The sequence below is a fragment of the Ostrinia nubilalis genome, chromosome 4 (assembly GCF_963855985.1).
Source record: "Ostrinia nubilalis chromosome 4, ilOstNubi1.1, whole genome shotgun sequence".
NCBI lineage: Eukaryota > Metazoa > Arthropoda > Insecta > Lepidoptera > Crambidae > Ostrinia > Ostrinia nubilalis.
Window position 1 is genome coordinate 12,171,067 of NC_087091.1, and position 12,527 is coordinate 12,183,593.

General features: G+C 37.2%; 4 protein-coding genes across 4 annotated transcripts; 2 read left to right on the top strand and 2 right to left on the bottom strand.

Moving 5' to 3' along the window:
* Positions 1-554: 554 nt before the first annotated feature.
* LOC135071163 (histidine-rich glycoprotein-like) lies at positions 555-1,487 on the bottom strand. The gene is made up of 4 exons (XM_063964933.1): positions 1,422-1,487; positions 1,085-1,312; positions 760-926; positions 555-664 (listed from the first exon to the last, which is right to left on the bottom strand). Exons 1-4 carry the CDS (start codon positions 1,431-1,433, stop codon positions 592-594), a joined length of 480 nt encoding a protein of 159 aa, XP_063821003.1. The 5' UTR covers positions 1,434-1,487; the 3' UTR covers positions 555-591.
* Positions 1,488-2,742: 1,255 nt separating this feature from the next.
* On the top strand, positions 2,743-3,961 carry LOC135071156 (histidine-rich glycoprotein-like). The gene is made up of 4 exons (XM_063964926.1): positions 2,743-2,830; positions 2,947-3,276; positions 3,522-3,688; positions 3,814-3,961. The coding sequence occupies exons 1-4, from the start codon at positions 2,819-2,821 to the stop codon at positions 3,869-3,871; spliced, it is 567 nt and encodes a 188-aa protein (XP_063820996.1). The 5' UTR covers positions 2,743-2,818; the 3' UTR covers positions 3,872-3,961.
* A 2,043-nt stretch (positions 3,962-6,004) lies between these two features.
* LOC135071165 (histidine-rich glycoprotein-like) lies at positions 6,005-7,142 on the bottom strand. Its single transcript, XM_063964935.1, has 4 exons — positions 7,100-7,142; positions 6,719-6,946; positions 6,312-6,478; positions 6,005-6,168 (listed from the first exon to the last, which is right to left on the bottom strand). The coding sequence occupies exons 1-4, from the start codon at positions 7,109-7,111 to the stop codon at positions 6,096-6,098; spliced, it is 480 nt and encodes a 159-aa protein (XP_063821005.1). The 5' UTR covers positions 7,112-7,142; the 3' UTR covers positions 6,005-6,095.
* A 1,143-nt stretch (positions 7,143-8,285) lies between these two features.
* LOC135071376 (cuticle protein 8-like) lies at positions 8,286-9,852 on the top strand. The gene is made up of 4 exons (XM_063965167.1): positions 8,286-8,297; positions 8,644-8,820; positions 9,304-9,470; positions 9,717-9,852. The coding sequence occupies exons 1-4, from the start codon at positions 8,286-8,288 to the stop codon at positions 9,760-9,762; spliced, it is 402 nt and encodes a 133-aa protein (XP_063821237.1). The 3' UTR covers positions 9,763-9,852.
* The last annotated feature ends 2,675 nt before the right edge of the window (positions 9,853-12,527 follow it).

Below are 12,527 nucleotides of genomic sequence, written 5' to 3' on the forward strand. Positions count from 1 at the left end.
GTATTTATAATATTAGTAAGACTAGTAAGAAGTAAGATAGTAAGATGAATTATTTTAGTTATTTGTTTACTTATAATAATATTTATTTATTTATTTATTTCTTAGCTCTGTCTGATAATGGATCTGGAGGAGATGCAATGGCCACCTTCGTAACAAAACAATAGAACCCTATGGAGTTTGGGCTTGTGTGATTCGCCTTGACGAATATTTCGTATCCAGGGTCCGATGATGGAGCTGTAAGGGGGCAGATTTTTTTTTTCACTATGTGACTGTCTTTATTTTGTACTTAATATATATTTTACATATTATACCTATTCGTGTTTCATTATGAATCGAAATATAAAAGACTTAATAAACTCTATTAAAAATTTAAATTAATTTATCAAGTTTGAATACCTCATTCTACCTTAAAATTAATAACTTAAATCAAGTCTTAATACGGTCACGGCTCAAGATTTTTTTGTCCATTTCAGCGTTCTTTTTACTCTTTTGACGTTGCGTTGACAGCTTTTACCTAAATTCGCGCGGAATATTTTTGTGAAATGGCTCTTAACAAAAACATATCAATATTCAACAGCTATGATCACAGATTTAATGTTGCGAGTGGTGGTGTTCGGGGACGATGTGCTTAACGTGACCTTCGTGTTTCACCACAGCGTTGAATCTGTTAAACAAAGAATAAATTGTGTTATTCAGTTGGAAAAAATTTACAAAATATGAAAATTAAACAGTCAATTCCAAGTTAGCTTCTGAACTTACCCATTGTGTTTGTCAGCGGTGTACTCGACGATGCGCACGGAGCCGTCGGCTTCGTGCAGGCTGTAGACGCCCTTCACCTGGTCGCCCTTGCGGGTCTCGTGGTGGTACTTGTTGTCGTGCGTGTGCGGGTCCTGCACCTTGTACTCGTACGAGTAATGGGGCTCCGCCTATGAAAGAACACGTCATATTGTACTTCGCTCCACAAACATTCCTGCTAGTTTGCAAGGGTGTGTAGTGTGTACTGTGTATGCTTATTTTTCAATACATGGCAACTATTCCCTAGTACTCGATTTACGCGCGTAACATCATCTGGATAAGCTCTTACGTAGTAGTCAGTGTGATGGTGCTCCTCGTGGCCGTGGCTCTGCTGCGCCTGGTGGCCGTGGCTCTGCTCCTGGTGGCCGTGGCTCTGCACCTGGTGGCCGTGGCTCTGCGCCTCGTGGCCGTGGCTCTGGTGCAGCACGATGCTCTGCGACGAGTACGCGTGCCCGTGCTCGTGCCCGCCCTGAGGCCGCGTCGCAGCCACGGCGAAGACGAGGGCGAGGCAGGTGGCCTGTGAAATAGTTTAAATGTGCTAAACTCCTGCATAACACTTTAATATTCGATCACTCACACCTATTTGATCACCTTTAAATTTTTTTACTAACGAGCATTTCACTTACTTTTGAGATCATTATTATTGTTTGTTTAGTGAACTTTTTCCACCGCACAGTGAGACAGTTTGTGGTTTAATGTTAATGTCAGAATTGCAAATTAACTTTTATACCAGTATCTTTATCATTTGCGCAAGTTCTGAACTCGATCCGATCGTGACACGAAAGTCCACACCCACCATGTTGAAAAATGAGAAAGTAGTATATTTGAAAACTGTATGTAAGCTTAGTTTATAATGTACAGTTTTAATAAATTATGATGATTTAAACAACTGTTTCTTACTTATCATCCGTCTCTACAATAAACTATAAATTGTGGACATACAAAATTATCATAACTATTTGAAACCGTTTCCTTGCTTGTAAATGGTACGAGTAAGTACCTATTGATAAGCAATAAGTATTGTTGCCTAAAAATATTCTAAAAGTTAATCGTAATGAATCGGTTGATTGCATTGACAAAAGATACCAAAGGTGTCTTTTGACATGTTATGTTGACGATAGCAACATAAACAAAAAGTGCGCATTTCTTTACAGATAAATTAAGATTTTCCCTACATTTTAAAGCTGACACAAACTGAGGCCGTAAGCGATCAAGTAATGGCCCTGCAGGAATTTACTGAATGCACTGACACGCCTCCACGGCCGGAACGCTTCCGGTACCGCCACAGTGTTTTAAATTTTTTTAGTAGCTTCAAACAGTCATGAATTCTATGTGAAATTTAAAATTAGAAAAAATAATAAGGTCTGTAATTTTGTACTAATTTGTTTAGTAATCTTTTATATGTAGAATTGGTACGCCAGAAACAATAACTAAGTTGATATTATGTTACAACATGCATGAGTGCACATCGAGGGTTAACATAGGAATTTTCGGCATTTATTCGAAAACAAATGATAATATCAGTTTCAGGACAATGTTTTAGGTGCACTATTTAAGTTTTGGGCAACTTGTCCTCAATGCATGTCATATAATCCGCATAAGGCCTGTTAACATTGACACCAATCTGTCTGTTTCCCTAAATCTAATTTGAATAATTCTCTGTAAGTAAGATTGCAAACTGCAAATAGTATTTAGATTATTGCAACAATCTAGTATTTTTCAGCTAAAAGCTATTTGAAAGATGTGAATGAAAGCCTAATAATTGACACAGACAATAACACCGTTGCTCTTAAAAATGTTGTGCATTATGATATAACACATTTGGCTGCTAAAAATATCCAAAATCTGCCTGACGACACGATGAAAGTCACTGACCTTCTTTACCGAAATATTTTTTGATACTTGGCCTTTTTATCGCTTTAAGCTCACTATCCAAAAGCAAAAGCTTTCCATATAAATTGGCCGTAAATTATGAAACTGCATCAGTTGATTCACAAGAATCTGACAGTAATATCCTATCAATATGTTTATTAAAGTAAGGAAATATAATTTATGCATTAAAATATAATTAATTAATATTGATTTCTCACTTTACATAAAGCTGAATGAATATGTAGGTATAGGGGTGTTAATTGCTTGTCTCTTCTCCAGGTGGTCGCAGTGTTGGCCCTCGCAGCCGTCTGCTTGGCTGAGGAGCACGCGTACTCATCGCAGAGCATCGTGCACCATCACGTGCACCACGAGCACCACGAGCCCAAGGTCGAGGTCAAGGTGGAGAAGCAAGTCGTGGAGAAGGTGGTGCCCGTCGCTCACTACGTCGAGAGCCACAAGCATGAGGAGCACAAGCACGAAGAACACAAGCACGTAGAACACAAGCATGAAGAACATAAACATAAGGAACACAAGCCCGCCATCTCCTCATACCACATCGAGCGCCACGACGTGCCCGCTCCTCCCCCTAAGGACTTCCACAAGTATGACGTGAGTATCGTGCCCCTAAGTATACTTACTTTATCACCCACAACTTTTTTTTTGAATATGCTAGTCTCAATTACTTACAACAGAAAATAGTAGAAAATCACTCTGCGAGCCTGCACCTCTGATGAGATCTAAATATCTTGCTGTTTAAAAATACACCTATTCATGACGACTTGAGAATAATTTACCAGAAAAAGCTTTCAACGCGATTTGGATGAATAAGTAAAAATGTATTTTCTGTTAATTAGGGCCCTGCCAAGTACGAGTTCGAGTACCAGGTGCATGACTCCCACACCGGCGACATCAAGAAGCACCACGAGTCCCGCGATGGTTACAAGGTGGAGGGCGTCTACAGCCTGCACGAGCACGATGGTTCCATCCGCACCGTCAAGTACCACGCTGACAAGAAAACCGGGTAAATAGAACATCTTTCTTTCTCATAGGCGTTACCTGCCAGTATCTTTCTATTGCAACTGCTTGCAATAATTGACTGGATCCCATTACTTCTACCTGATCTGATGCTCATTTGTTTTATTTCAGATTCAACGCCGAGGTGAAGCACACCACCAAGCACGTTGAGGAACACAAGCACCATTAAAATACCAACCCCATTGTTATCTGCCGCCGATATTCTTGTTAAATGTTTATTTATTTTAAGAATAATAAATTGATTGTGAAATAAGAAAAATCTCATTTCTTTTATTGGGTTATTCTGTATTTAACCTATGACGTCTCAACCCACTCATTACTTTTTCCTTACTTTACCCACAACAATTATTTCGTTATAAGTTCCTCATTCACCCCAAAAACATTCCTAGCTCAACCTATTTTTAAACCTAAATTAATAAAGTAAATTTTACAGGAAGTGTTTTTGTCAAATATCTTTTCAACCACTAGGACTATTATAAGATGTGATCACATCACGCGTCGCCGCGGTCGCCTGGCAGTCGCCAGTCGGTCGCCCGTCGGTCGTCCGTCAGTCACCTGCCAGTCGTACGTAGCGCGCGTCTCGTCCGCTTCGTTGTGCTCAGTCGTTTTTATTTTATTAAATGCACTGCTATTGTATTTTGAGTTGTTTTTATTTGCCTCTTCTTATCCCCGAGTTATGAGGTATTCGAGTTATGCTGTATTTTTTTTCTTGACTTAATTCCGTAATTAACTTTTAAAAAAAATAAAACCGACTTCAAATGCGTGAACACAAAAAAAAACTAAAAATTAAAAATATTGCGTATAAAAAAGTTCATCCCCAATTTTCCACCCTTGGGGGTGAAATATTTTCTTCAAATTCGCATGAAACCACCCTTTTGATAATACCTGTTCAACAAAAAAATAATCGTTCAAATTGATTTATAATCGGCGGAGATATTGCGTATAAAAAAGTTCATCCCCAATTTTCCACACTTGGGGGTTGTTTTTTCTATTATTAAATTTAAATGGAACCACCCTTGAGGTATTACCTATACGCCGAAAAAAGATTTGTTCAAATCGGTTCATAATTGGCGGAGTTATCGCGTAACAAACATAGAAAAAAAACATACGGGTCGAATTGAGAACCTCCTCCTTTTTTGAAGTCGGTTGAAAATGAAAACGATTTTTTACGGAATACAATTCTTTACATAAAATATTATAGGTAAGTACTTAATAGTACTTTACGGGATAATTGCCGTAAAATTAATCAAAACAAAAAATTTCGTAACGTAATATTATGGAGTGTTATGGGATTATTTTTTACTGAACTCAACTAACTTACCTAGAGGATGTCGAACCAAGGCGAAAAGTTCATGTAGCCCATTCCCGTAGGACCAACCCCCTCCCGTTAAGAGACGAGTGAAGTTCTAAAGCGTGCCTGTATAAGAATCGGAGCGCGGCACAATAATTTCGACAATAAATTTTTGCCCAAAACTGACAACTCTTTTGATGCTTGCATGTAGGACACCTCAAACCGAGAAAAAAAAGTTACATAGTTCATCCCCTTAGGACCTACCTTCTGGCCTCTAGAAGCGATTTAAATTTTACGATTTACAAAAATGTTAAAATTTTCGAAATAATAGGTACTGCCATCATCTAGCTAGAGGATGTCGAACCAAGGCGAAAAGGTAATGTAAGTCACCCCCGTAGGACCAACAGACGAGTGTATAGGAACCAGGGCGCGGCACAAAAATTTCGACAAACATTTTTGCCCAAAACTGACAATTCTTTATTGACTGTCTTTTGTTTTCATTAGACATGGTGATACTAATCGATGGGCTAGCGGTCTCACTTTTATTGTATATAAATAAAGAAGATATTACTTATAAATAACTGGTGCTTGCTTATGAATGTGAAAGGTGATTGATTTTATACTTTTAGTTGAAAAAGGTAATAATAAGAGCATAATTTATTTGGGTTTGGGTGCCATAATAAACTCGTAGTCTAAATAAACTATGGGCTAAAAAAGTTATTAAAACTAAAAATGATCATGCCCAAACAATGTAAATTAAAAGAGACAGGGACAGTTTGTTCTACTACTTTAGATTTAACCTTAAAACTTCATTTTAAATAAGCCACTGTTAGTGTCTTTCCAAGAAGAAAGATTTTATTGTTTGTTTGCATGAGCTTCGTTTCTGCAAACATAGGCTTAACCGGTGCTTTTTTTATGGAGTTTATCAGATTCTTATCGTTTGTCAAAGTTAAAGTAGATGGTGCAACTCAGCCTCAGAGTGGTTAGGTTCAGGGAATTTAAAAGTACGAATCGTTTTTAGAAATGGATTTACTATATTTACAAAACTTAACATAACATTATCAAGAGTCAACAGATAGTATCACAGCTTAGAGGTAGTTATTTAATGGTGCGAGTGGTGGTGCTCGGGGACGATGTGCTGGACGTGGCCTTCGTGCTTCACGATGGCGTTGAACCTGTAAGAGAATAACGATTTTATTAAATTATCACGTCATGTAATAATATTATTTGCAGGATTTAGGTAAGTGCTAGTGTAAGTAGCCGAGAGTAGACCATTACCTAATACTGCGATTGAAATAAAACAAAACTTTTAATTTACCCATTGTGTTTGTCGGCGGTGTACTCAACGATGCGTACGGAGCCGTCAGCTTCATGCAGGCTGTAAACGCCCTTCACCTGGTCACCTTTGCGGGACTCGTGGTGGTACTTGTTGTCGTGCGTGTGCGGGTCCTGCACTTTGTACTCGTACGAGTAATGAGGCTCCGCCTGTAACAGAAAATATTACATTTTACACAGCTCAGACGCTCCCGCTAGCTCTCATTGCACGCTTCTTTTTCTAATATCACGGGCTGGACTCAACCACTGTGTCCCTAATAACTGGACTGAACTGAAACACTGAGAACGCGCGAGTCGGGGGTCTCGCGACTAGCACGCGATTTACGAGAAAATGCATGTGGATGTATAGTTCTCTAGTATCTTACGATCATAATCTAGACAAGCTCTTACGTAGTAGTCAGTGTGATGGTGCTCCTCGTGGCCGTGGCTCTGCTGTGCCTGGTGGCCGTGGCTCTGTTCCTGGTGGCCGTGGCTCTGCACCTGGTGGCCGTGGCTCTGCGCCTCGTGGCCGTGGCTCTGGTGCAGCACGATGCTCTGCGACGAGTACGCGTGCCCGTGCTCGTGCCCGCCCTGAGGCCGCGCCGCAGCCACGGCAAGAGCTACCGCAACGATGACGATCTAAACGAAATACGTACTTTATCAGAACTACAAACTAATATTTTATTTTATTTTGCAACTTTTTGGACAACTAATATTGAATAAAGAATGAATAATTATTACAGCTTAAGAAAGTAGTAAGTCAATTCTAAGTGGCAATAACTTTTTGGTTACCTTAGAGTACATGTTTAATTTTTTGGTGCTGTTGACCCTACAAATGTTGTAAGTTGAATGATAATGCTGATTTAATTCATATCTCTTAAATACTCCATAACAAAATTTGCACCTGTTCAGTTTTCTTAAGAAAGTAGTCGTAACAGTAGTAAAACCCGTTTCATTAAGTGCGTGAGTGTAAACGTGTCCTTGACACGGGCAAAGTTATGAAGGCGCCTAAATACTTAAACTTATGGATGTATTTTGACTGAAGCGAGCTTGCGTTATAATCTCTGAGTTATGTTCTGTAAACTGTCGTCGATTACTGTGGATATAACGTGATTATCTTTTAGGGCTCACGCAGTGCGCGTGGATGACTCTTGTCACAGTGACAAATTATCTTTCTATTTTAAACTTTTATAAAGAAAAAAAGAGAGACAACGTACCTAGTAATTATTTTTGTCTATGGAGTTCTAAAACATCCTATCACGGTGACAAAAGTCACCAGTGCGCGCGAGTCCTTATTTGCATGTTGTGGCCTTAACTAGGGTTACGTTTGTGGTAAGTTTTTAACGTTTTCAAAAACTATAGCTGTAGAATATTCCTCTGATAGAATCTTCTGGTGGTGGTCACGAGAAGCATTCAGATGCAGACAGCGCAGGTCTGATCGTTGTAGAAATCCTTGGCAGGAGACACTTTTTGCAGCATTTTGTCCAAAATTATTATGATGATAGGTAGGTACTTGAAAGTTACAGCAATAGGTGTAAGTATTTTCATGTAATTTCAAACACATTTTCTTAAATTTAGCTCTTGAAGAGTTTTTGTTTGTTGTGAGGCTGTTTTAGTTTAATGGGGTCGTAGTATTATGTATTACTGCGAGCGATATAGATGTATTGTATTTTCCAGTTTTACAGTTGTTATTATGCTCAACAACTACAAATTCCAACAAAGTTCAGTTTTGGGATGCAAAAGGTTGTATTGATAAAATATGATTAACGATAAGCAATATTGAGATGTTGAACTTAATACCGGTTTGCCAAATAAAAGTACAGCACATAGTGAACACATTTCACTGCGAAGCGACATACGAGTGCATTTCTTTATTGCAAAACGGTTTGATAACTCGAATTCAGGCGATTATAAAAATCGCCGAATTTTAATTATCAGTATCAGTTTACCACTGTACTTCACAAGGATAACAGTAACAATGTTCTTTAAGGTAAGCGAATAGATTGGAATTATTTTATTATCAGATTTAAAAAAAAGAGGAGAGGTTCTTAATTTATAAAAAAAAAAATAGATATCCTACTAATCAATCTACTAATAATGTTAAGAGTTGCGGTTTAGATTAATCTATGGATTATTATCTGTGCCTAAATATGACTGTTACTTGTTTTGTAAGCCATAAATAAATAATTAAATAAATCTAAGGAACTACACCAAGTGTTTTTACATTAACTATCATGTGTGTCCCAAATGGAAATCGAACCAACAATTTTTAGTTCAGAGACATCAAGATCTGTTACCACTGGACACTGGTAAAATAATGCTTTTTATTCTATCAGCTATTCTGCATCGCCGCTCTGGTAGCCGCAGTAGCTGCTCAGTCCGACCACGGCCACCACGAGCACTACCACGCATACTCCGCCCAGCACATCTCGCGCCACGACGGCAAACCAGAGAAAGTCACTGTTGAAGTAAAAGACAAACACGGGCATCATGAACTTCACTACGATTACTATGTAAGTACGCCCTTACATAGAGTATCAATAAAATATTATTATTTGTATAAAATAAAAAGTCAACGTTACAGGACACGGCGGACATGAATATAATAGAATAGAAAACTTTTTATTTGCAAGAAAGGTATACAAGCAGGCAAGACATAGATTAAAAGAGAGATAAATAAACAAGTGGACAATTAACTGCTTGTGCCCCTCTGACAAAAAGGCACCCGCTCAGCGTACATTAAGACCGCCAGGGCTTGTCTTGAAACTGATTTTCAGCGGGGGCTCTCTGTTGTCACGGCGGTCTTGCATCTCCGTCAGCAGGGTTACTGCTGACGGAGATGCAAGAGGAGAAACATGAACACCACTATGATTATTATGTGAGCATGTTACTCACCCTGCCAAAAATCGTACACGTTAACTTTGCAAAAGAAAAACAATGTTTTACGGAGTAATTTTTTCGATCCAACACAATGATTGATATTTTTGGTCTACCAGGCTCACCCTAAGTACGAGTTCGAGTACAAAGTAGAGGACAAGCACACCGGCGACCTCAAGAGCCAGCACGAGACCCGCGACGGAGATGTCGTGAAGGGCTACTACTCTCTGCACGAGCCTGATGGTTCCGTCAGGGACGTGCACTACCACAGCGACAAGCACACCGGGTGAGTTTACAAATTATAACAAACTTAATCAATTAGATCTTAGATAAGTCAAAATAACCGTTCGTAGATTTAGATTTTCGATTAAAAATGCACTCTCTGGTATCGGTGCTATATAAAATTATATTTCTTGACTTGTTATATATAAAATTAGCTAGCTATATATAAAATTATATTTCTTGACTTGTTTTATGCATTACCTAAAAAAAATGAATTCAAATACATACTAACATGTTTTTCTTTTTACAGATTCGAAGCCGCCGTCAAGCACATCACCCACCACCATCACCACTAATGTGTATCAAATGTTACGATTATTTTGTATGTTGCATCTTAGTTTAAGTGTTGAATGTTGATAAGTATAATAAATGAATATTCTCTAGTATTTCTTTGTATTATTCAACATATTAAGCTCCTTGAATAGAACAAAAAGTTTCCAATGGCAAAAAAAAGATTAACTAAATATTTTGAAGGAAAAATATTTAATCGATTTTTTTTATTAATGAATAATACAGTTCTTTTTATTATTATTACAAGCTTTTTAGAAGCTTTATTATTATTACAAGCTTTATATTGACTTCACTTGTTAGTATGTGTGGGACAAATCTTGCAAATGAATTTAAGACCACTTCTCCCCAACCGATTGAGCTGAAATTAATTCGGTATGCTTATGTACGATGACAATGCAATGGTATGGTACCATTAAGCTGGTCTGATGATGGAGTCAGGAGGTGGCCATAGCAACTCCTAAACGAAACGGCGGAATCGCATATTATCGAATTTGGGTTCCTTGGATGTGTCTTTTTGAGCACTTTAGTGCTAAATGATGCCCAGGGTCCTGATGATGGATTCGGGACGTGGCCATAGAAACTCCTAAACGAAACGGCAGAAACTCATCGAGTTTGGGTTCGTTGGATTTGTCTTTTCGAGTAGTTTAGTGCTAGATGATTTCCAGGGTCCTGATGATGGAGTCAGAAGGTGGCCATAGGAACTCTTAAACGAAACGGCGGAAACTTATCGAATTTGGGTCCGTTGGATTCTACTTCCCGAGCACTTTCGAACTCCTCCTATGTTCTTCTGATGAATTTCGTTGCGGGTCCAATAACAGTTTAACTTTCCCCCGGGACAAACTTGACCTTCATTGGTTGGGTTTTTGTGGCGGTCAAGCTGTAGATGCTGGCTACACAGGAGTTGCAGTGGTGGGAACGAGAGGTGGGAATAGTCCCGTTCCCGAGCACTTTGGTGCTAAATGATGACCAGGGCCCAGAGATTGAGACACAACTAAAAAGTGTAAAATAAAATTATAATAAAAAAAACTTTTTTAAAACAAGCTTTATCCTGAAATGCAGTTGTACTAAAACGAAAAAAATAATTGTATGCTAGGTTCAAAGAATTTCGAAAGCTTGTAGCGCAAACAGAAAAAAAGAGAAATAAATTCCATGCGCTATACAGACTTAATGAAATAAAAGTAAAATTGGAAACTATTTAGGCCCGGTTTTTTGATTCGTAGTTAAAATAACCAATGGTCTTGATAGATGTCAAATGACAAGTGGTTAAATATCAGAAAAAAATGTTTTTCGAACAATGATTAGCTTGAATTTTAGATGTTTTTTAACTATTTGTTTACATTTTGTTAATATTTAACATTAGTAGCAAAATTTAACAATTACTTAGTTATTTTAACTAAGAATAAAAAAAACTGGGCCTAGGTGTAAATTTTTTTCATTTCGGAATCTTTATGAAAACTGTACTACCTGAGTTATGTAAATTACATGAAATTTTATTACCTATGTTAATATGCCGACAACATTTTGAGGGTTTATTTGAGCAGTTCGTTTTTTTCCTAGCCAATATAATATTTAATACGGATTTTTTCCCATCCATCTAGGTGGAATTATTTTGGGATATTATTAATCGCACATCAAATAACTTATATACTTATCATACATCAATTTATTTTCATCAATTTAAATAACTTTTACATCAAATACATTATTTCATTGCAAATAAATAATTTTTTTAACAAAACTAGTACTAGAAATAATACGAAAATACCCATCAAAAGTATACTATATTTTTTCTCAAACGCGCAACAAAAATGTTGTTTGATGCGCAAAAATATTATTTTCTCATGAAATATACTAATTGCACAGCAAATTTACCCGAACGTACATCAGTAATACTCATACTCATATTAATATAATTATTCTTGCAACATGTTTTCTAATATGCATTTTTAAAGATGCTCAACAATAATGTCTCAAAATTACAGAGAACTTGTTCGGTAAATTTAATAATAATAAAATCAAAATAATGTTCTTTGTATAGCATTATTTCTTAAAGTTAAACTGAAATTCTATTTTGCGTCTTTTCTAACACTAAGACTTTATGCCGTTCAATAATGCAGTCCTGACGATCCACCGACATGAGTCGGCGACTTTTCGCCGACAAACAAAAACGGTGACAAGATTCGTCTGAAATAAGGCCGCCGACACCAAGTCGCCGGACTTGGTGTATTGTCTATAAGTGAGATGGATTAAAAAAAAATGCAGGATGAATGTTAAATGTACCTAACTGTCACCTTTTTTAAACGACTTCAAAAAAGGAGGAGGTTATTTAAAATAAGGTATATTATGCAAGCATTTATAGGGCTTGCGATTCGACTCAAGTAGGTATGTCACATCGCCTGCAGAAGCCAAAAATATACCTATTGGCCAAAAACCCAAGCATGGACGTTCGATTATTATGACAAATAAAATGATATTTCATTTAGATAAACTGCAGTGCACGATATAAAAATTGAGAGTATTTTTTTAAATAAATGATGTAATACATTTACTATGCGCAAGTTATTAATATTATTAGCTATGCATTCATAAAATAGCTTCACTTTTTAAATAAATATCAATGCGTCACGAACTTAATTGATGCTAAGATTTTAATATTTTCAGGTAATTATTTTGCTGTGCAATCAGTATTTTTGCTTAGAATTCGAATTTTTTTAGTATGAAAAAGGAAGATTTTTTGACTTGCAGTTAAATAATACCCAATTATTTTGAA

Bases quoted from the DNA above. Each gene is read 5' to 3' on its own strand.
- LOC135071163 (XM_063964933.1), bottom strand. The intron at 927-1,084 runs GTAAGAGCTTAT...GTTCTTTCATAG, and splicing joins ACCATCACACTGACTACTAC to GCGGAGCCCCATTACTCGTA. The intron at 665-759 runs GTAAGTTCAGAA...TTTGTTTAACAG, and splicing joins ACCGCTGACAAACACAATGG to ATTCAACGCTGTGGTGAAAC.
- LOC135071156 (XM_063964926.1), top strand. The intron at 3,277-3,521 runs GTGAGTATCGTG...TCTGTTAATTAG, and splicing joins AGGACTTCCACAAGTATGAC to GGCCCTGCCAAGTACGAGTT. The intron at 3,689-3,813 runs GTAAATAGAACA...GTTTTATTTCAG, and splicing joins CACGCTGACAAGAAAACCGG to ATTCAACGCCGAGGTGAAGC.
- LOC135071165 (XM_063964935.1), bottom strand. The intron at 6,479-6,718 runs GTAAGAGCTTGT...TTTCTGTTACAG, and splicing joins ACCATCACACTGACTACTAC to GCGGAGCCTCATTACTCGTA. The intron at 6,169-6,311 runs GTAAATTAAAAG...ATTCTCTTACAG, and splicing joins ACCGCCGACAAACACAATGG to GTTCAACGCCATCGTGAAGC.
- LOC135071376 (XM_063965167.1), top strand. The intron at 8,821-9,303 runs GTAAGTACGCCC...TTGGTCTACCAG, and splicing joins AACTTCACTACGATTACTAT to GCTCACCCTAAGTACGAGTT. The intron at 9,471-9,716 runs GTGAGTTTACAA...TTCTTTTTACAG, and splicing joins CACAGCGACAAGCACACCGG to ATTCGAAGCCGCCGTCAAGC.